Raw genomic sequence first — 23,262 nt, forward strand, 5'->3', positions numbered from 1 at the left:
TGCACTGTCAATATGAATCTTGACACAGGGCTCGAACTCCTGAACCATGAGATCATGACCTGAGCCGAAATCAAGAGTCAGTCACTTAACTGACCGAGCCATGTAGGTGCTCCCTACATGACAACTTTTATCTTTCTCTTGTTTTTTTACCTGTATGGTAAATACTAAACTGGTATATCTAGAGCTTGGTGGAATTAAAAAATACTTGATGAATGATGATAGGGTAGGTAAGAGTGTGAACACTGGCAGGCACAAAGAATTCTTAGGGATGGATCTTAACCATTTGCATGAAATGTGAGAGGAGGGATGGACCCAGTTGCTGCTCTGTTTTGACTCTTAGATTAATTTATTAATTAATTTATGGATTTTCTCACGGTAGTATTCTTTATTGTGGTCTGAATACTTAGCATGAGAACTACCCTCTTAACTAATTTTTAATTGCACACACAATACAGTGTTAACTTTAGGCACAATGTTGTACACCAGATTTCCCAGAACTTATTTAACTTGCACAACTGAAACTACATACCTGAGCGGCAGTAGGCCATTTTCCCCTTCCCCCAGTCCATGGCAACTACCATGATACTGTTTCTGTGATGAGCAGTATCTACATGGTAGATACCTCATGTAAATGGAATCATGCAGTGTTTGTAAATGCTTTTGTGGCTGGTTTATTTCACTTAGTCTACTGATTTCCACTTCTGGGTATATATCCAAAAGAACTGAAATCAGAATCTCAAAGAGCTAACTCTACCCCCATGTTCATTGCAGCATTATTCACAGGAGTCAAAATATGCAAACCTAAATGACCACTGATGGATGAGTGGATAAAGAGAATGTGGTGTATACCTACAATGGAATATTTTTCAGCCTCATAGTATTCTTAATTTTGTATGTCCGCCTCAGTTTAAATCCTTAGTCTCTGATTCCCTAGAGTTTCTTAATAAAGATGCGGGTAAAAAAAAAAAACTTTGTGGTTAATAGCTTGACTGAGTCTTAAGAAAGGATTGAAAGGGTGCATTTTATTTATTTATTTAAAAAAAATTTTTTTTTAACGTTTATTTAGTTTTGAGACAGAGAGAGAGCATGAACAGGGGAGGGGCAGAGAAAGAGGGAGACACAGAATCTGAAACAAGCTCCAGGCTCTGAGCTGTCAGCACAGAGCCCGATGCGGGGCTCGAACCCACGGACCGCGGATCATGACCTGAGCCGAAGTCGGAGGCTTAACCGACTGAGCCACCCAGGCGCCCCGAAAGGGTGCATTTTAAATGAACTAAGCAATTTGATTTCATCCTTGGAAGAATAAGAAAGGAAAGTAAGGCATTTATCCATAGGAAGAGAAAGAAGAGGAAAAAACCTTTCCAGGAGAGAGACATCGGCAGGTGTGGAGGAAGGAGAGGTCTGGTAGAGGGACTAGAGCAGTTTCCTTTGCTTGGAGAAGATGGTATGACCCAGGGGAACGTTCCCACAGTCTCCATCTATGCAACACACTAGAATAGGAGAGGAAGGGACTCTAAATACTCTTGACCTTATATATAAAAACATTTTTTAATTTGATATTTAGAGTAGACTAAGAACTGTAAGCCAATTAAATCTAAATCTTAAGGAATGGAAAGATTTAGGACTATCTGATGATCACTGTATATTCTTTGGATATTTGGATTGTCATGACAATAGTTGTAAACGTCTGGCTTCATTATAACTGATAATATTCAACAGTGTTCTTCGAAAGAAAAAGATGAAAGTGAAAACGTTTGTATCTGCATCCTAAATGTAAAATGCCTAAAAGTATTGGATAGCCCACTAACAATTTATTTTTGTTTTAATCTAGAATATTATTAGGAATGATTATTTTTACTATTTCCTTAAATACTTACTTTTAAATAGATTCTTTTGTCCTCCTAATTTTAGTGACGGTGGTATTAAAGTATAGAAGTAGGAAGAGCATTATTTTCCCAAGATGTCAGTAGCAAATCATCTTGGCTAAGTGTCTAAAGTCTTGTTTGAAAATCAATTCATTAATAAAATGATGGGAATTATAGAATCAGGAAGGACCTATCTTAGGTACACTTTGGACTTTTAAATATTCAGCCTCCACTCCCCAATATATTGGTCATGATTCTCTTCCTCCTTCCCCACTCCTAAGTAAATAATTTGACAGTTTGATGTTTGATGTTTCTATTATGGTCTGTTGAAACTTCAAGAAGAAATTTGGGATGCCTGGGTGGCTCAGTGGGTTAAGCGTCCAACTCTTGATTTCGGCTCAGGTCATGATCTCTCCATTGGTGAGATTGAGTTCCAAGTCCAGCTACACACTGAGCCTGAGCCTGCTTGGGATTCCCTCTCTCCTCTCTCTCTGCCCCTCCCCTGCTCACATGTACGTTCTTTCTCTCTCTCTCTCATAAATAAACTTTCTAAAAAAAAAAAAAAGGAAGAAACTTGGGGTTACATCATTTGAAAGCTTATTTTTTTATGTCTGAAGAATGCTTTTTTGGAATGACTTTGATAACCTACTAATTATCAGTTACCTCAATTATGATTTTAAAAGCATTTTTAGTTTCATAAGACTTAAAAATTGTAGATTTTCAAGGAGGTAAATATTCAGAGTTCTAAGCCTTCAAATCTGGAGCACATTATCCCACAATTACCATCAAAGTAATATATGAAGACATCTATTTATATTAGTTTGGAATGCTTAGTCATGTCATGCAGTTGACAAGTGTTCTTTGTCTGGTTTGAACTTACCAGAAAGGCCCTCTCGCCAGACCAGTAAGTCTTTATATTGCCTTTCATGTCAATTTTAAATTTGCAGTGGGAATTGTTAATTTCAGAAACTGTACTTTTGATGAATATTCCTTTGTAAGAAGTAAAAATCAGAGTTTCAGAGCCAAAAGGTACTGAAGAGAATCTTCATTTAATGTGTTTTTTTCACAAAAAAGAAAGTGGCTCAGAAGAAGTCAGGTGGCTTTTGCAAGGCCACCTGCAGGACCAGTGTCCTGACTTCATTCCCTCTTCTTGCTTTGGGTGTAGTTATTTCTGCTGTGCCTCACTCCCTGCTTTACTACAGAAGCAAAAGACTTGAACAAGGGTAATATTTCATTTTATGGGGTGTTAATCTTATTCATTTCAATGACTGGCTGTCCATATTGGTACTTAATCTACATTTTAATGTATTATTTACTCTATTTTAGATTTAGTAAACTGAATAAGAGCTAGAATGAAGTTTTGAAGGAAACTACCTGCTTGAACAAGCAGACCAGAATATGTTCACATTATTGCAAATTTTAAAATACAAAGCAGGGAGTTTACCAATGGAAATTTAGTTTTTTTGGTGTAGCCACTATTCGTTTTTCTTTATACATGTTTTGTACCTCTTTGCAACAAGTTCTGTTTTTATGTTTTAAATCTAATACCTTATAGCTCTACCTACTCATGACTGTTTTTACACAAACTACTTTGGTATTGTAACTTTCTGTGTAGGATTTTCTAATGCTCATTTAATCTTTTATCACAGTCAGATGCATTATTCCAGCATTATTTAATTCAGACTTCCTTACTGGGGCAAACAAATTAGGGATTAGGCAATAGGAAAACATGTCTAGGCTGGTTTCTTACCACTTACTCTTCTTTGCAGACTTAAAATAGGAAGGCATGATATGAGGAAATTATAAGATGAATGCAACAAAAAGGAACTAACTAGAACCTCCTGAATAGTATTCCCTTAAAGCCAGAAGTGGTTGACTTTTCAGCAAATCACTTCTGTGGTTCTTGCTTCTTGAAACATTCTGTTCTGTGGACTCGATGCATGATTTTTATGCTTAGATGTTCTCTTCTGGATCCCTTGGAGTGTTGGTGCTTATGGAGTGTTAAGTAATAAACTTAATGACTTTCCCCGTCCTTTAGATTCCTGGACCAAGACCCCCTGAGAGCCAGCTTAGTGTGCAGTGACAGCAGCAAATCAAGTGCATTTTTATGGTGCCCTCTTCAGCATGCCTAAGCACAGTGAAGCATGTGAGGTTTTTTTTTCTGCCCACACTTGAAAATTGTTGGCAGGAGTTTCTGGCTTTTCACTTAATTTTGAGTTTCTCTGTGCTTTTTGTTGTAAATTCTAGTTGGGTAAGTCTAGAGGAATTAGGTTTCATTTTAACTTCCTTTTTCAAGAGAAGTAGCTAAACTAGTTGAAGCTGTAGTTTCAGTTAAGATGTAGTTTTAACTTTTGTATATTTTTAGGGCACTGGCTCTCCATCATTAGCACACATTGGGATCACTTGGAGGGTTCAATAAGCCACATTACTAGATTCCTAACTCCACAGTTGCTGATTCCAGAGGTATGAAGTAAGGCCTGAGATTTTTTATTTCCAACAATTTCTGAGGTACTGTGGATGCTGCTGGTCTGGAGACCATGCCTTGAGAACTTCAATTATAGGGAATAAACCAATGGGAAATACTCTAAAGAGAAGGTATGTGAAATTGTTATCCTAAGCATATTTTCTACTTAAGTTTATAGACTTAACAAAACCCCTGTTATATGAATAATGTCTATAACAAGAAAAAGATTAGTCCTCAGAGTTCCTTTGGTGGTGGTGGTACAAGAACACAAGTATTAACATTAGTAATATATACATGTGGAAGAATAATGGTATGGCTTCATATTCCTGTAACTACTATCCATATATACCCAATAGCTCTCTAGAGTGATGGTATTTTCAGTTGTATGACATTTTCTTGTGGGACTTTACTGGAAATTGACATTTAAGAATTAAATATGTGACAGATTCTGGCATTTTAGGCTGAAGGAATGGCATATTTGGCTCTGCAGTGAGAATTAACAGCTCCTCTTGTGTTGGACTTTCTTGACTGAAATTGGAGTATAGTATGGGATACAACAGGAAATGGCTGAAAGATGGAAATGGAGCATGTAACTAAAAATAACTTCAATAGTAAGGCCTAGGGAACCATAAATTTTAATGGAGATGAGAGGGAGTAAATGATTTAGTTAAAATGTCCCCTCAAAAATAGTTCTGGGTACTTGGATAGATTTTTAGAGTGAAGAAGCTGAAGACTAATCTGTTCTGCCCACTAATACTTTTTGAATACTGAGCCAGAGGTGAACAGCATTCTGTCTCTGAATTCATGGCATTCACAGTCTAGTGGAAGAGACTCGGGAGACATCCATGCTACATCACAGTATAATGGAATGCTCTAAAAGCAGTCTACATTGGTTATACGTGGGCTTACATGGGAGAGGCCTCTAGGAGAATATAGGAAGTCTTCAGAGGCAGGTGAAATCTGAGCTTAATCTGAAAGAATGAGTAGCTCAAAGGAAAGGGAGAACAGTCAGGAGACTTCTAGAAAGAGAAAACCTCCTGTTGTTTCCCATGTAGAGATGGGAGTCCCACGTAGGACTATTGAGAGTAATCTAAGGATGCTTTATGGAAAGAATGTTGGGTTTGTGCTGGGGCAGGACAAGAAATGAGGTGACTAAAAGTGACCACAGCATGAATGCAAATGCCACATTTGTATTTTACTCAAGGGAAATAAGCCATAAAATATAAGGATTTTAAGGGAGAAGACATAGCACTCCAGTTTAGGAAGGTTCTTGAGTCACCTCTGTGAAGGAGGACGAGGTTGAGGTATGGGGAAAGACTGAAGACAAGAAATCGGTCTGAGAAGGAAGAGGTGAACATAAGAGATATTTAGGAGCTAGAATTGATAGGACTTGGTTGGTAGGGAGGTGAGTTTGAATGAGAGGAAGTTGTTTGGGTTAATTAGGCTTTAGCTTTCAGGCTCTGAAACTTAGCCCTTCATCAGGACAGAACACATGGAAGGATGAACAGGATTGGGGATTAGATGATACCTGCACTGGACAAGAACTTCTTAAAGTGTGCATTCTAAGCTGGGATAATGCTAGTGGGAATGTAAAGGGCATGTCTAAGAAAAGTTGTCCGGGAAATATTAGTTGAATTTGGTTTGGACTAAATATGGTGAAGGAGGGGGAAGAAGAAAGAGCTCATTAATTTCATTAGTCTCAGAAGTTTCAAAAAAGTATTCAGAAATGAAATGGGAAAATTGAAGTTGATTGCAATAAATGCCAGCTAGTCTGAAGGATATCCAGATTGAATGTATATTGACCTTGAAAGTTAATTGAAAGGCAGGGTTATGTTAATATGCATTTGAAAGCCAATTATGTTATTCCTTTGAAGCGTGTCCATTCTTTCTCAGTGGTTTATATAGGATTATTGGTGATACTTTGGTGATATTCTGAAATTTCAAGTGTTATATAGAAGGCTAAATAGGAAATGGAAAATCTGTCACAGGTGGTATATGTAAATGGAAAAGTTTTAAATAATGCATGATGTTGGTTTTCTAATAAAAGGCAGGTAGCTTTATACAAATTGCGACAACACCTGCAAAATCCCTTTTGCCATGCAAGATAACATTTGCAGATTCCAGGGACTGGGATGTGAATATTTTGGGGGAAGGGAATGTTTGTTATTCAGCCTACGATAGTACTCAAATTATCAATATTGTGAACAAAAAGAATTAGACATGGAATATTTGTGTTTGAACTAGGAAAATCCATGATAATACACTATGAAATAACAATATACGATATATTTTGTATACAGATGTATATACACACATATACACATACAGACACACACACACATATATATAAAATTATTAGATAATGGCTTAAATAGAGTTTAATTGGAGGACCATCTAAGTTGATCAGACTTTATAAGATATAATTTAATAGGACTGTGATAGAAAAAAGTGAAGATCTGATACATTATTTCTTACTACTTTAAATATGAAGGATAAGCAAGCTGGAATGCATTTTTCCAGAGTAATGAGAACACAACTCCTGGCTTACACTAGGTTGTTGTAATTCTTCAAGCATTTAGTATATATTTGCTGAGCGTCAAGTGACGATGCAGGCACTGAGTTAAGTCTTGCCCTTTCATCTAATAGTATGTTTTCTATGAACTCTTCAGGTGTGTAGTCACTGCTTGGCTATTTGTTTTGTTCACAGATTTGATCTCTTTTTCTAGATTGCCATCATTAAATGACCCTTTCCACTAATTTTCAGCCGATGGGCGTGCTTTATTTGGTTAAGAAGAGCTAGTTAAATTCTTAGATCCTCTACAACTGTGGTTCTCAACTATGGGCAATTTTGCCCTCCACGGGGCATTTGGCAATGTCTGGAGACATTTCTGATTGTCATAGCAAGTGTGAACAGAGTGCTTCTGGTAGCCAGTGGATAAGGCCAGGAATGCTGTTAACCCCCTGCGATGCACAGTATAACTCCCCCACAGTGAGGAACTGTACAGTTCAAAAATTTCAATGCTGGGGTGCCTGGGTGGCTCCGTCAGTTGAGTGTCTGACTCTTGATTTCATTTCAGATCATGATCTCATGGTTCGTGAGTTTGAGCCCTGCATTGGGCTCTACGCTGGTGGTTCGGAGGCTGCTTGGGATTCTCTATCTCCCCCTCTCTCTGCCCTTCCCCTGCTCATGCGTTTCTCTCTCCCTCTCTCTTTCTCTCTCTACCCCTTCCTCCCTCCCTCCCTCCTTCAAAAATAAATGAATAAACAAATTTTAAAAACCCAACAAAATATTAATGCTGCCAAGGTTGAGAAACCCTTCCTGGGCTAAATTTATATTGCCTCTGTGAACCTTTGGATTAAATAAAATTGTGAAAACTTTAGGGTTTTTTTTTTCTACCTTGGAATTGCTCTGGTAAATATTAAAGTGAGGCTTATCTAGAATGGTAAAATTTAGGACTGAAATGATAAAATTGGGGTGGGGATTTTTTTGAGGGGGGAAGGGGTACTAATTTTTCCCATAGTGGAAATTAGAACTTTGAAACAAGTATTAGAGGCAAGAGAGAATAATTTACTTCTGAGCAATATGGGGACTTTTGAATGTGTAACATGAACAAACAGTTTAGTATATAACACTTTGACAATACGGGATTTATATTCTACACACACACGGTACATTTAATATTAATTATAGCTGAGGAATTAGCAGAGTGATAACTTACTGATAACAATTTATATCCTCTTATGCTTTGCTGCAAAGAATTTTCATGTGTATCAGGAAGTAGGTAAGTTTTTACGTGCTAGGCACCTGAAATATATCTTAATTTTCACAAACCTAAATGTAGATAATAGCTTTTTTTATATATAAGAAAATGTCCTTTTATGAAACTAACTAAAAAATTTTCCCATTTCATCTTGTGATTAATTTGTAATCTTATTAATTTATAGTTGATGGGTACTTGTCTTACAGAAACCATACTCATAAAGGCTTAGCAGTGGTGAAGTGGGGAATCTACACTTTGTAGTTGTTCTCTCACTCTGAGAGTTATTGTGATGTATTTCATTTACGTAGAAGTCTCCTAAAACGCGTTTTGGCAATTTTCCATCTGTGGAATACCAAAATGGGTTGTATGTTCAAGATAGTAGAATATATGTCTAAACTTTTCCAGAAAAGATGGTTATGGGGAGCTTCTGACATTGTCTCTAGGAGACAGGTTTATGCAAGACATGGCTACTGCCATAGGTAGGTTTTTTGAGCCAACACTTTGAGAGAATATTGAGTGACCTATTTCAGGATAATGTAGAGAGTTAATGGTTCTTTTCAGAATCAAAAAAGAAGTTATTTAACAATAGATATGGTGAAAAGTGCGACTGCACTAATGCTAAAACACAGTCTTAGTATGGATTTTAGTCTATGGAAAGTATGGGTCACATCAAGTCTTAATAGTTTTATGACTCTGGGAAAGTTTTAAGCTTTTGGAGTCTGAGTTACCTAATTGGTAATCATTAGATGACTGTGGGGATTAAAGGAGATAATACACAGTAGTCAATATAATGGTTAATAGTAAGTGCTTTATAAAGGCAATTATTTTAATATGCATTGTATAATTAAGCATAAAGTGAGCTTAAAACGAACACAATTGCAAAATACTTCAATACTATCAGTGTCTTTTAAGAGTTTAGTAGGGGTGCTTGGGTGGCTCAGTCAGTTGGGCGTCCGACTTCAGCTCAGGTCATGATCTCGCAGTTGGTGGGTTCGAGCCCCGCGTCGGGCTCTGTGCTGGCAGTTCAGAGTGTGGAGGCTGCTTCAAATTCTGTGTCTCCTCCTCTGTCTGCCCCTCCCATGCTCATGCTGTGTCTCGCTCTGTCTCTCAATAATAAATAAAACATTTTAAAAAATACAAAAAAAAGATTTTAGTAACAGTTGTGCCAAAAATATGAAAAAAAAATTCAAACTCTAAGTAAAATGGATTTCTTATTGTAGGACTTCTCAGAACTTTAATTTGCTATTGTGTATATTTAAGAAGAAAATACACACCACTTCACAAAAATTTTCTACCTTAAATCCTATTAAAATTTTTGCTAACCTCTCGTGTTCTGTGGCACATAGTTTGAGAAACACTGACTTTGAAAGTACCTCACTTAGCACGTTCCAATATCATGACGCTAGAAGACTTAGGCTAATAGTTGAATTTCATACTGACTTGGAAAATGGGCTACAGCATCTCGAAGGACACCTGAGCTATGTAGTTCAGTATTCTCATAAATTGTGTCTTTAGGACACCAGTGGTTTTGACAAGATTTTTGTTGATAATTCATTCTTTTTCCTCCTTTGAGGAGGAGAAGCAGCCAGTAACTTAATAATTATGTGTACATGTGTAAGATATTATAAGGGTTTAAAAAACAATCCAATAATAACTCTTCAGCTCTTTTCTTAACAGCATGTTTTGACCCTTTGGCCCCTCCATCTTCTTCCCTTCCATCTGGTGTGCCACTCTTCCCATCACACTGGGTGGTCCTCTGTCTGCTTTGCTGGTTTCTTCTCTCTCTCTTTTTTTTTTTTTTTAATTTTTTTTAACGTTTATTTTTGAGACAGAGAGAGACAGAGCATGAACAGGGGAGGGTCAGAGAGAGGGAGACACAGAATCTGAAACAGTCTCCAGGCTCTGAGCTGTCAGCACAGAGCCCGACGTGGGGCTCGAACTCACGGACCGCGAGATCATGACCTGAGCCGAAGTCAGCTGCCCAACCGACTGAGCCACCCAGGCGCCCCTCTTCTCTATTTCTTAAACCTTACGTGTTGGGTTTTCCAGAGCTCAGTCCCTACATCTCTTCTCTATTTAGCCTTATTTTCTAGGTGATACTATTTTAGCATTGGGACCTTACATTTCGTCTCTATGATGACAGTTCCCCAAATTATATCTCCAACCTAGATTCCTAGCTTGACCATCTCACTTGTGTGTCTAATTACCAATTCACATTTCTATTGTGCCTGTTAATTGTCTCAATCTTAACATGTCTGAAACCAAAACCCGCTATTTCCATTGCTGCTGCTACCCAGCATTGTTACCTGTGGAAGTAAAACTACGGCTCAGCCTGTCATTGACATCCTCTCTAGCTTCTCCCCAGTACGTTTGATACAGTTGAGTATATAATTCCATTTAGTACACAGCAGACATAACGGGTACTAAATCTTGTGTTGAGAATTGCCTGTTGCCTGTTTTGGGGTTTGGGGTTGCAATGTAATAGGGAATATATATGTGTGAGTCTTCAGTGCGTAATCGGTTTCATGTAATAGCAAGCACTTGCTCCATGAAGTAAAAGAGAACTACAGAGAATCTGTGGTTGAGAGAGAGCAAAAACCCATCTTTTAGCTTCTGTTTCAGTTTTTAAGTGGAACTGTGTGCCAGTCAGCGTCTTTGGATGCATGTTGTTTTCTTCCTTTCTCTTTAAGTAAAACTTGGCTATTCTTAGTAGTATGTGGGAGGGTGTGAAATTTAATAAATTATTTTTAACAAGAGGTACTTATTTGATTGAAGAAGCATTTTATGTTGCTAGGGCAAAAACTGTTGAATTTCCAAGAGTTTTTTCTCACATAGGTAAATTCAGAAATCATCAAGTTTATCTATTTGTGCTCACTAATTACCTCCAGGTTTAATGTTATTTTCTCAAGTGTCATTTTTACAGCTTCCACACTCAGGTAGAGCTGAATTTTGCAGCAGTGGCAGATTACAATCTATGAGTCATGGGTTTCTGACATTACTGAAAGATTGTCCAATGGAATACAGTTTCATTTTTAGGGATGAAGGTGGGAGGAAAGGAAGAATTTCATTTTCTTAAATGCAGCTTGCTTTTGAGAGAAAGAATAAGTGCAGTATTCTAAGAATTCACCTTGAAATTGTTATTCACATATCTCTTCCTCCTATCTAACAGTCATTAGAGACAGGTGGTGATATTTGCTCTATATTAAATAATGCAATGGGATGAGCTTCCATTAATAGAAAAATAGAGTTTCTATTTATAGAAAAAAGGAGTCATTATTTGATCTATTCCTAAGTTGCTTCTTTGATTCCTGCACTTGGAAAAAAAGCAAGCCATTTCCTCAGAAAGTAGCGGTAGAAATTATTTTCTTGCTATGTTTCTGAAAATTTCACTTGGTATCTTTAGTGTTGCTCGTAATTCCTTTTTTTCTTCGCATTTGGAGGTGACGGTCTTGTTTCACATGTAAAAATGATAGTACTCTTGTCATGAGAAGGACATCTGCTCAGAACTATCTCCACTGTCTCCTACTACCACAAATGTGCCTCCCCGCTTACCCCATACAGGTCTGACAGATTTAAAGCAGATGCTGTCCACACACTTCTACTTGTGACTGCTTATGAAATCATGACTCAGGACCTCATTTCTTGAAATATTTTTAAAGTTGTGAACAGGTGGCTAGACTTCATAAGCAACAACTGGAGGGCCGAGATTACTTAGTGGCTTGGAGAGGGACCAAGTATCTTGTGAGCCCAGTTTCTCTAACATCAGCCTGGTTTCTGAAGAGGCAATATCCAGGTCAGCTGGTGCCATGCAGGGCAGGGCAGACTAACTCTAGAAGGGTTGAGCCCCTAGGAGGAATCCCCGCCTTACTCATTCTGGGAAGTTGCCTCAGGAAGTGAATGCCAGGGGACAGAATCACCCTGTGAGTTGCAGTTCTGAGGAACAAAAGTGGAAGCTTATTCAGGGTCAAGAAAGGGGGACCTTAGGGCTGTAGGATTAGGGGCCAAGAGAAGAATGAGTGCATGTGGCAGGGCAGACATGGGTGGGTAGGAAGCTATAGTTGAGCCCCATATAGAATTTCAGATTCCTTGTTAGCCAGAGAAGCTTTGGGGAGTGGCAGGTGGGACCACACTTCTCATCTTTCCTAGTACGATGTAGGGAAGTCTTCCACCATGGTAACTGGAGCAAAAATAATGCCACTCTAGAAGACGTTCCAGCTCGAGTTTTTAATCATGTTTCCTTGATGGTAGAGTAAGACAACTGTATTTGATCTTTACCGATTGGTAAAGGTTTGACAGGATGGGAGCTGAGATTTATGGAGGAAAGATGATTTTGAAGCATGGAGAATTCGTTTCTTAGGGGGTTATGATATTGTGGCAGAGCATGAGAAGATTGAACCTTTCACTGTTGCAAATGAGGAAGTTGATTCCTTGAGGAAAAGGGGTATCAAGATATAGGAGAGGAATAGAAAAAGAGAAGTGGGTTTATGCTTAAAACTATGAAGTTTTACCTAATTTGGGGGAAAATTCCCTCCATCTCTTCGTCCTTCATTTTCTGGACTGGCTCTATGAGTGGCTTTAGGTAACTTCTACATGAACATATTGAGTGCAGGCCTGTGGCTGATTCCAGACATACATCCATGAGTCAGGTGTGGCCCCAGCTCTCTGCACTCTACCAGAAGAGACTATAGGCTGTAGTGGGTGCATGCGTGTGGACCTGAGGTCAGGTCTTCAGATTAATAGAAGGTATTTAGAAATATAGTAAATTGGATTGTGAATAACTTGTTCTGAGAGTATTCCACAAGATGAGCAAACATTTCTAATAAATTTTAACTTGATAAACGAGGGATGTCTTGCACGAGTAGTACATGACACCGAATGTCACATGATTACAACTAAGCCAATGGTTCTTGAAATTTGCTTTGATATACAAGTGCTTTGGATTACAAGCATGTTTCTGGAACAAATTATGCTCACAAACCAAGGTTTTACTGTGCTTTTGATGAAGCCCTAGAACACAACTGGCTACACCAAACTATAATAAAACTATAATGTCATCCTTTGTGTCCAAGCTGTGCTATCAGATATTAGGGAGACAGATTTTTGGCCATGTAAGCAAGTTTTTTTTCCTCCAGTTTTGAACTTTTGGAGAATTTACAGGGTTGGCCAAGGCAGTTTACAGTAGAAAAAGGATGGATGATGAGGGTTTGATGCAAATATGGATGTTTGGCCAGTGATGGTAATACCCCACCAGTTTGCTTTGCCCTTTGTTTGACTGTATTCTAGAGATCATTAACTGTTCAAAACTTTCCATAACGTGAGAGTGTCTTGAATTATGCTTCACAGAAATGTCTTTTCTGAGGAAGGACTTTGTGTGTAGGGAAACTTGACTGACCTCTGGCCACTTCTCTTCCCCACACTATTTGGTTGAGATGGATAATTAGAGGATAGTTTTGAAATGTCTCCTTTACTTGATCTGCTTCCATTAAGCACTTCTTAAATTTCTTATTTAAGCCCAGCAAGACCTGGTGTGTTTTTCCTAGGTAAGACTATGAGAGTTCAGTAATATGACCAAGTTCTCACAACTAGTAAAAGTGGAGCCAGAATTCACACCCAGAGGTGTGACCTCAGAGCCTACCCTCTTAGCCATGCTGGCTCTTCATGGAAGAACCTGGCATGGGTATCTCTGGAAGAGAGCTAGAACATCTGCATGGAATTTATTTCCCTTTGTTTAAAGATGGTATTTCTCATAAAGGAGGAATCAGACCTAGGACTTCCTGGTTCAAAGGATACCTAAAAGCTATTAGGATAAGGTAGTTACAGAAGGATGTGTTCACTGATGGGCTCACTTGAGAGTTTATGCCTCTTTTCTCCCTGACCTCTAGTAGAAGGTTCAGAGGTCTGTGATGGGCATGTTTTCTGGCCCTTTGTCAGGTAGCAAAGAAATTACCAGAGCTATTTCATATAACAGTGGAGGATTATATCTGTGTTTTACTTGTGATTTTTTGGATATTAAACACAATATTCAAAAATTAGTGTATGACACACAGAGAAGACTGGCAACATATTCAATATAATCATTTATTGACATTATTAATGTTTCACCTCTACCCCCTTTGATGGTGAATTTGGGTTTCAAGGAAAGTTTGGATTCTTTTGGCTTTTGTCTTTCAGAGCTCTGATGGGAAGCTCTTCATTGCAGGGTCTAAAACCTTATCTTTGTACTTAGCACTCTAAAGTTGGTCTTTGTTTTTGAAGCTCTACCTTTTTGGACTCACTGATGTGCAGTTGTAAAGAATTCCCTTTTATTGCAATTTTAGAAATAGTATTTTAAAAAAGAAACCCAATTATGGGTATCAATACAATTTGAATCAATTGGATATGTTTTAAGCAAGGTAATGCAATTTAACTGTTCTTTGACATCATGAATATTTATTAGGACTCTCCTGAGCTATTATCATTTTAGGCTTTCTCTTGCTAAGTTACATTTTTGTAAGCTAAATAAATGTATTCAGTCAATATTTGAGAGCATCTGTGTACCATGCACTGTGCTAGGCATTGTTAATAAAATATTATGTGGTTGCCAAGTGGTAAACCTGTCTTAAGACACCTGAGATATGACAATAAACAAAACCACAAAAATCCTTTTGGAATCTGGTGCAGGAGAGCCGTAATGAATGCATGCATGCAGTAGATGGTTAGAAGTACAGAAATAAAGCAGGGATGAGTGGTGGGGAGTATCAGACAGGCTGGTTGCAATTTTAAATATCTGGGTCCAGCATGGCTTCAATAGGAAGCATTTGTACGGAGCTTGGTGAATAAATGGGCTCTGCTCTCTCTAGCTTATAGTCTAATGATAATGTTCCTTGATGAACACTTACCATGACAGTAGGGATTCTGCTAAGTACCTGCGTACATTTCCTCCTCATCTACTGAACTGGGGACCATTATCCCCAGTTTCATAAGAAGGAAACTGAAGCTTTGAGAGTCAAATTGCTCAGATGGACATAGTGGAATCCAGATCTGACCCAAAGCCCATCCTCTTACACATGGTATTACACCATGTCAACTCTTGAAGTATTTGTGGAAGAATTAGCTAACTTTGTAGATAGGGCTGCCTTATTTTTGGTTCTGTTGTGTTGGGCAGTAACTTGGCTGGCTCATGGAAAGTCTGTGTTACCATGAGCTTCCCTTTGAGCCTGTTCTATTTAAAAGGCTTTGGGATTGTGCCCGGTGGCCACAGAAGGCAAGGAAGCCACCTAGTTACTGACTTCCATGCGGTAGATTGTGTTTGCTATGTGTCAGAGAGTGGCCTCAATTGACTCCAGTAAATCATTGACTACTTGAATTCCTGGCATTACATTTCAGTGATAGGATACTAATTTGACTGGACTACATATCATTGTGTCCAAGAATGCATTATAAATGCCCATACATAGAAGAGAATGTAAAGTGCGTGGAAGGTTATGGTGCCAAGGTTACTGCTTATTATGTTTGTTACAGAATAGACCCATACCTCGCATTCATAGCGTTTGCTTTATTGTAATAAAAAGTAAATGGCAAAGGAGTGTGTTGGAATAGAAGCCTCCATGAGGGGAAGTGGAAAGGAGGTCAGGGGTTCAAGAGAGCTTTCTTCCGTCTGCCCTCAGTGTGCTTAAGAGAATATTCCACTCAAAGCATCCCATTTTAATTGGATGGGAGTTTTCAGTGTAGCCTATGCTTTGTGTTGAATATTAATAGTTCTTTTGTGCTTAATTTCTGGGGTGTATATGTTGATCATTGTAAAAAGAAGCTCTATATTTTACAACTCAATGTGCTATTTTTTTAATGATCAGCTTTTAGTGATCCCCCTCCATTAACTGCTTCTAAAACTGAATGTTTTTGATTTTTACAAGATGATTTTCTTTTACTTAGGAGATAAGCTATGATTTGAGCACCTAGGCTGTACAATTTATTCTTTTCATTTACCTCTTTGAAGTATAATATAAATATATAAAAGGATATGTATTATAAGTGTACAATTCAAAGACCTCAGAGAAAGAGAACCCTTAGGTAGCCAGCTTCTAGATCAAAATAAAGGGAAATACCAGTGTCCCCCTTCTGTTTCTAATCATTCCACCATCCTTCCCCACAAGGGTAACCGGTCTCTTGACTTCTCCCATTATATCTGTGTTTTTGTACTTGCTATGAATAGTCTGTACTGTTTGTGTTTGGCTGCTTTTGCTTCTCATTGCTAGACTGAATCATGTGGTTGCATGCAGTTCCAGATTGCCCGCTCTTGTGGTCATATAATATTTCATGTGGGTATCCTGTAATTTATCCATCCTATTGTTAAAGACATATGTGCAGCTTCCAGTTTATTCTGTCACGAAAGGTGCTTCCGTAAACCTCATAAATGACTTTTGGTGAATATATGTAGGCGTTTCTGTTCAGTAGACACCTAGGGGTGGAATCGCTGGGCCATAGAATATGCATAGACTTGGCTTGAATAGTTACTACCAAATGGATTAAAAATTAAAAAGTAGTTGATCAGTTTATATTTCTGCAATAGTGTGGGAACTTGTGGATTCTATTTTTGTCCTGTGCTGGGATGGGTGGGAGGTGCATGTTATTCTAGGGTCCATTTCACTTCATGTTTGTTTTATGGAAAGGAATGGCCATAGCTGTCTCATTGATTCTTTGAAAGCTAAGTTAAATATTTGTGTGCTCATTCTCTCCCCTTTTTCCTTTCTGTATACATGTCTTCTATGTTAGATATGTGTTTTATATATCTCCTATGTACACAGGACATATATGTATATACATTTTATTTGGCAAATATACATCACTTACAGACTTTAGGCTAGAAAGCCACCTTAGAGGTCACCTAGTTCTGGCTTCTCCAGTCTGAATTAGCAACAAGCCTGCTTATAAGTGTGTCTAATGACAGCAAGTGCATTAGTTTAGGGTAACCCTTTGTTAATGAATTTATGTTGCTTCTTCAACATTGTGCTGACATCTGCCTCCTTTTAACTTCTCCCATAAATATCATGCCCTTTTACAGGTGAGGGAGAAAACTCATGATTCTCGTGACAAAGTAAAATCGCTTCAAGCAGAGATTCATGGCCATTTTTTAAATTGTACTTCTCAACATCTGCAGTACCTTGATCTCTGAGCATTTTGCTCTGAGTAACTTGGATGAAAAACCCATGGACGATAGAAAAGAAGACTCTGCAAAAATGCTTTTTCTCCCCCTCTTTTTTTTTCTCAATTTTTGTTGCATGAGCACACTGATTCCTGCTTCCTGCTCTCCCCACTTTTCGAATGGTTTTAAACATTGTTTAAAATGAAAATACAAAAAATGCCAGTAGTGTGCTTAAAAAATCTATAATGAAAAAAATGAGAAAAAGACAAACTTGCTTATAGATAATGGACCATTCTATTTCATGAAATCAATGAATGTTGAAAAATTCTGATGGATAATATGCAGTTTAAGGTTTTTGAATGTCCAGGTGGCATTAATATTCATTTAGAATAAAAGAATTTTTAGAATAAAAGAGTTTTTTCTACTTAATAATTGAAGGCTCATAGATGTTACTTAATAGGCATTTTCTCTTTTCTTTACAGGCAAGAAGAGACTGATAGGAGAGTGAAAAATGTAAGCTATATTTAAAGGAACATTATTAATGGTTTTTTACTTACATGTTCTGTAATAAGGCAGTGGTATCTAAAAATATCTGATACACTCTGAATCCTTTTTCTAATGGAATTTCTGACAGTAGCCAACAAGTCAGGAACTCTAAATATGTTTAAATAAGGTTAAACCATATGTTCTCTGACATCAGAGTGTAGGAGGGTAGGTGAAACCTGGGAAGTGGCATCTTATATGTGAGTAAGGGTGGGAAAGGCAAAAAACACACTTCAGGATCTTTAGAGGTGTAAGTCAAACCACAAGATCAGACTTTAAGGAAAAACACTGAATGTGTAAGAACTCCGGGTAATTGCTCAGTGCACACTTCTGTCTCTAACATTCTGCATATTAGAAGAGTTTCTAAAACTGTGACAGCTTTAGTTAAAAAAAATACAAGAGCTCAAGATCCTTATTAAGGAAGCTGAGAATTCCTGATTTTAAGAGTTTAAGCTGTAAATTTGTTGGAAAAATTTATTGCTTTGGAAGTTTAATTTGCTTTCTTCATAACTAATAGATTATACAAATGCCTATTGACATCTGAGCTTTTGGTCTGAGAATGTGCTCGGAGACAGAAATCTAAGAATAATTAACATTTTTAATGGCCCTTCTCCTTCACATAATTTAAAAGAAAACCTACTTTTCAACCATAGATAAATACGCTATCTTCTGTCTGGAGTGCTTAGCTGCATTTGAACTTGCAACTAGTTACTAACTAGACTGATGTTGTTTCATGGCATTTTTCAAGGTTTTGATAACACTGTACTGGTTGGGAAGAAAAGCACAAAGTAACCCCTACTATAATGGACCCTATCTTAATTTGAAAGCATTTGAGAATCTTTTAGGACAAGCTCTGACTAAGGTAAGGAAACTACATCTGGATGCAATGAATACTGTTCCTTATACTACTGCTTTGTCCTCCTCCCCCCCCCCCGTATTCCTTTCCTTCCACTTCCCTTTTTCATTCTTCCCCTCTTCTAACAAATATGGCAGCTCCTATTATCTTTACTCCACTCTGGATTGTGCTGGATAGAAAGCATTGTTATTTATTTGCTGGCTTTGTATACCACCACAAAGCAGTGAGGGAGTCTAGGTATTTATTTCTTAATTTCAGGTAATTCAATGACCGACATATCTGCTTCCTTTCTAAGGCACTGGATATAAGTTAACTCTTTCTATATTAGGAAATTCAACCTGTACTAGAGAGGTGCTGCAGGATAGCTACTGTGTGTTGAAGTTACTCAGTTTCTCTATCTTAATATCTTGTCATGTTTCATTAGATCTCTATACCCATACTCCATCCTCCCCATAATTCTGTCATATTGCTTGTGTTTCCTAGACAGCAGTAAATGCTGTTACATGAAGCATGATATGGGGCTTAAATTAGAATCTTTTGTTTTAAACACATTTCTAGTCCTTTATGTCCTGAAGTCAGTGTTGTAGCTTTTGAATGCTCAAGGATTCCTTGAGGAGGGTCAAGTGCCAGGGCTGACCATAGTTCTGCCAAATTTTCATTTATAGGATCCAAATGGGGAAATGAAGTTCTCTAGGGGGATATGTATCCAGGGGAATTCAAAGTGCTCAGAAGAAAATAGGTAGTTAAAATAATATACCATCATCTGATTCATAGTAGTTGCTCCATGGGTTTTTATGGTGATTAAATGGTACTATACCAATAAGGCATTTAACATTAGTCTCTGGCACATTGTAAGGATGTAATAAATGTTAGTTACCATGATTGGAAGATAGAAATTTAGGCCAGGATGAAAATGAGCACCTTGCCTAACATCTACTTTGATCTTGAAATCCTTTTGCTTGAGTCTGGCCACATATACTGTAGAAATATGAGATTATAGAGCAAAGAAGATTAAAGTATTCCTTCTTGATTTTTATTTTTGAATTGTAGGGAGCGGATGGTACTTCACCCAAATTCTTTGAAACAGTTAATTCAGGTTATAGAGCATTGTTCTAGATGTTGGAAAAACAGTCACGAAAGGCCCATCATCCTAGAGCACCAGTGTCTGATGGAGACAGATGAACAGGTCACAGAAGCTGAAGAAGATAAGGCTGTGACGGATGAATGTGCAGGTGGCCTGGGGCATGAGCAGAGCCTTGCCTTACAGTTATGTCAGCTAAGAAAACATCCAGTTAAAAATAATGTGGGGCTTTGGCTCCTGCATCAGTGCTCTCTTCACAGCCTTTGGTTCTTTTTATGGCAGTCTGACTCAGGTTGAATAACCCTAGTACAGCATTTGTGCTGGGAATGCTTTATTAAAAGCTGTTCCCTGTCACCAGTGTCACAACCAGAATAGGTAAAAAAAAAAAAAATTGATCAAACCTCAGTTTTGCCATTCCATTATTATGGAGTGGGGATAGCAGTAAGAAGTGTGTAAATACATATGATCTCTGTTTTGCATCTGTTCTGTTCCACTCAAAGTCATTATGTTCAGATGTTTCCCACTGAAGTAGATAATGCTTAATGGCCAATCCAGAATGTCAATTAAAAAACAAAAAAAAATTCGTGAGCTGTTGAACCTGAGTCATCATATAATCGGAGATGACTCATTTTAGATGACTTGTCAGAGGGAAGTCCTCGTAAAAACCAGGCACCAAGGCCAGACTCAGGTTATTTTATAACTGAGGTGGCCCATCATCAATAACTTTAAGATAACTTTTTATGAGGTCAAAAATCATCTCACTGTGTGTTGAGGACTCTGATACTTCCACAAGTACATGTCTAAGAAACCTGAAAGAGCTAAAGATATATTTAAAAAAATTGTAATCTTTTTATATTTTGAGAATTAGTTTGGTGGTACCAGCACTAGGCCCAGCTTCCCCATCTCCTAGAAAATAAGGTACAAGGTAGGTGCTGACATTTTTATGATAGGATATCAATGCTAATGCCAGGGTGTCTGGCATCGAAAGTATATGAAAGCTCACGTAAATCCACTGGATCTTATTGGTGCTTCATACATTTGTCCAACAGTTGAACCATGAGTTGACAGAGTCTCAGCCAAAAGTGTGCCTGGGACAGCTGCTAATGATGCATTGTAAACATTCTTTTTTCAACTTTATCCATATGTTGAAAATGTTCATAATTATAAAAGTTGAAAGAATACTACAACAAATACCCAAATATGTACTGTCTGGTTCAATTGTTAAAAACTTCCCATACCGGCTTTACCCATGTGTCTATCCATTCATCTGTTCTTACTTAACCATTTCAAGGTAAATTGTAGATTTCTTATGTCTAAAAATTCAGCATGCATCTCTTAAGACTAAGCATATTCTTCCATATAGCTACAATGTCTATTATGTTGAAGGAAATTAATAAATGTTCCCTACTATCTATTACGTAGTCTGTATTCAGAATTTCCCAATTGTCTCCCAGCTTTCTTTCATAGCTCATTTTATCTGAATTCTGAGTAATCAAGATTCACATATTACATCTGGGTGTTAGGAATTCCTATGTTCTTTAAACTGTCTCTGTAGTTTGTTCATCTGAGACTAGCATTTCTGATTTATATACTAATGACATTGTATGAAAAAATTAGTCATTAGATGTTCTTTAATTACTATGTATCAGGACAAGGCTAAGGGCTTTATAATTTTACTTAAATCCTAATTTTAAAAAGTCGAGTTTTGGGGCACCTGGGTAGCTCAGTCAGTTGAACGTCTGACTCTTGATTTTGGCCCAGGTCCCGATGCCAGGATCGTGAGGTCGAGCCCCACGTGAGACTGCTTAAGATTTTGATTTTTCTCTTTCTGTCCCTCTGCCCTTCACCCCAGCTCGTGCTCTCTCTCTGTCTCTCAAAAAAAAAGAAAAAAAGTCTAGTTTTATTTTGCTATTAACTTTTTCATAAAGGAATGTTATTCAAAATAATGCTTATATACGTATTATATATATTTGTATAATGTATATAAATTTTAAAAGATTTTACCTTTAAGTAATCTCTACACCCAACATGGGACTTGAACTCATAACCCTGAGATAAAGAGTCGCATGCTCTACCGACTAAGCCAGCCAGGTACCCTCAAAAGGATACTTGTAATAAGTTCTATATAATTTACAAACCTATGGCTAATCACATTTGTTATCTGTCTATTTATCTCTCATGTGAGCCAAACAAATAAATACTTACTAAGATTGAGGGAAAGTAAATTTTGAATGTCTGCAGACAAGTCTACTTTCCTTGGCTCAGATCTAGGTGTTGTGATCAGTGGAAATGAATGAACTCTGTGGTGTATGCCTGCTGTCCTTGCCCTTTTATCTGTTTTTAAAGTTTTTTCTTAAGAAACTATGAGTTAAAGTTACTTTATTCTAAACACTGCAAATATTTCCTGGAGGGTAGGCTGACTAGAATCTTGTTAACTTACCTCCTTTGGAACATGGAAATTAAGGTTGACTTGTTGCTTTGACTCCTTTCATGTTTATTGCCAGCTACCTGTAGTCACTGATTTTTAGCATTTGAATCTATTATTAGCTTCTCTTTTATTAAAATGCCCCCCCACACTTATTTTTAGATAAACTGTAGTCTTTTATTAAATACTATTGAATACCTCCTCATTGTTACCTAAGTGCCAAATATTGTGGGGAAACATTTACAGATTTATACTCTGATTTTTGTCAGATTTTTTTTTTTAATGTTTAACAGAGAAATCTCATTGCCACACCTATCAAATATAGCACAACTTGAGCTATACAAACAAGTAATGACTGATTACATTTTTGGAAGTTTATGCTGACTCACTCTTCTTTAAAAACTTTTCCTTTAGGCTCTTGAAGACTCCAGGTGCCTGAAAAGGAGTGGCAGGGACAGTGGTTACGGTGATATCTGGTGTGCTGAACGTGGAGAATTTCCTACTCCTCCAGGCAACCATAAGAGAGAAGACTCGTTTGAAAGCTTGGACTCTTTGGGGTCTAGGTCATTCACAAGCTGCTCCTCTGATATCACGCTGAGAGGGGGACGTGAGGGTGAGTTGCATCTTTGACTGTCAGTGTATTTTGTGCTTGTTTGCATTATTAAGAGAAAATTGGAAATAGGAGAGAGTAGGAAAATGGAGCAAAAACAATTGGGGCAAAATTTTTACAAAGATGTGGATTTCCATAGAGACTAAAATATTGGGGGTTTCTTTCTCATTTTCCATTTCTTTTTTTTTTCTTTCTTTTCCTTTCTCATTGCTTCGTCACTGTATTACCACTAGAGTGATCATTGTTTCATTGTTTTTCATTCCATGGTTAGAAGAGAGTGGGGAGGAGACCATTAACTGTGACCTGTTCTATCAATGATGATCTATCCTGATTCTCTTCTGTCCAGATGCAGGTTTGATAATCTGGGCTATGAGGCCTATTTACCAATGTACCTAAACATAAAAAAGAAAGCTTCTATAAAATTCTGCTCTAGTTTCTGAATACTTTTCTCTCCAAAAGATAAAAAAATTTCTCTTAAGGAAAAGGAGGAAACATATCCCTGTAATTCTGTCCAAAAAAAATGATTGATATCTACC

General features: G+C 37.6%; 1 protein-coding gene across 11 annotated transcripts in view; it reads left to right on the forward strand.

Moving 5' to 3' along the window:
- The window catches only part of LMO7 (LIM domain 7), a 194,470-nt gene that overhangs the window by 118,694 nt on the left and 52,514 nt on the right, over window positions 1-23,262 (forward strand). For 10 of the 11 annotated variants that reach the window (XM_049647070.1, XM_049647069.1, XM_049647073.1 and 7 more), the window contains 3 exons: window positions 17,694-17,724; window positions 18,503-18,616; window positions 22,531-22,729. In XM_049647070.1, coding sequence (XP_049503027.1) covers window positions 17,694-17,724; window positions 18,503-18,616; window positions 22,531-22,729 — 344 coding nt within the window. The remainder of the gene's footprint in view (window positions 1-17,693; window positions 17,725-18,502; window positions 18,617-22,530; window positions 22,730-23,262) is intronic. The other variant, XM_049647077.1, reaches the window with a different exon arrangement.

Source organism: Panthera uncia, assembly GCF_023721935.1.
Source record: "Panthera uncia isolate 11264 chromosome A1 unlocalized genomic scaffold, Puncia_PCG_1.0 HiC_scaffold_16, whole genome shotgun sequence".
Taxonomy (NCBI): domain Eukaryota; kingdom Metazoa; phylum Chordata; class Mammalia; order Carnivora; family Felidae; genus Panthera; species Panthera uncia.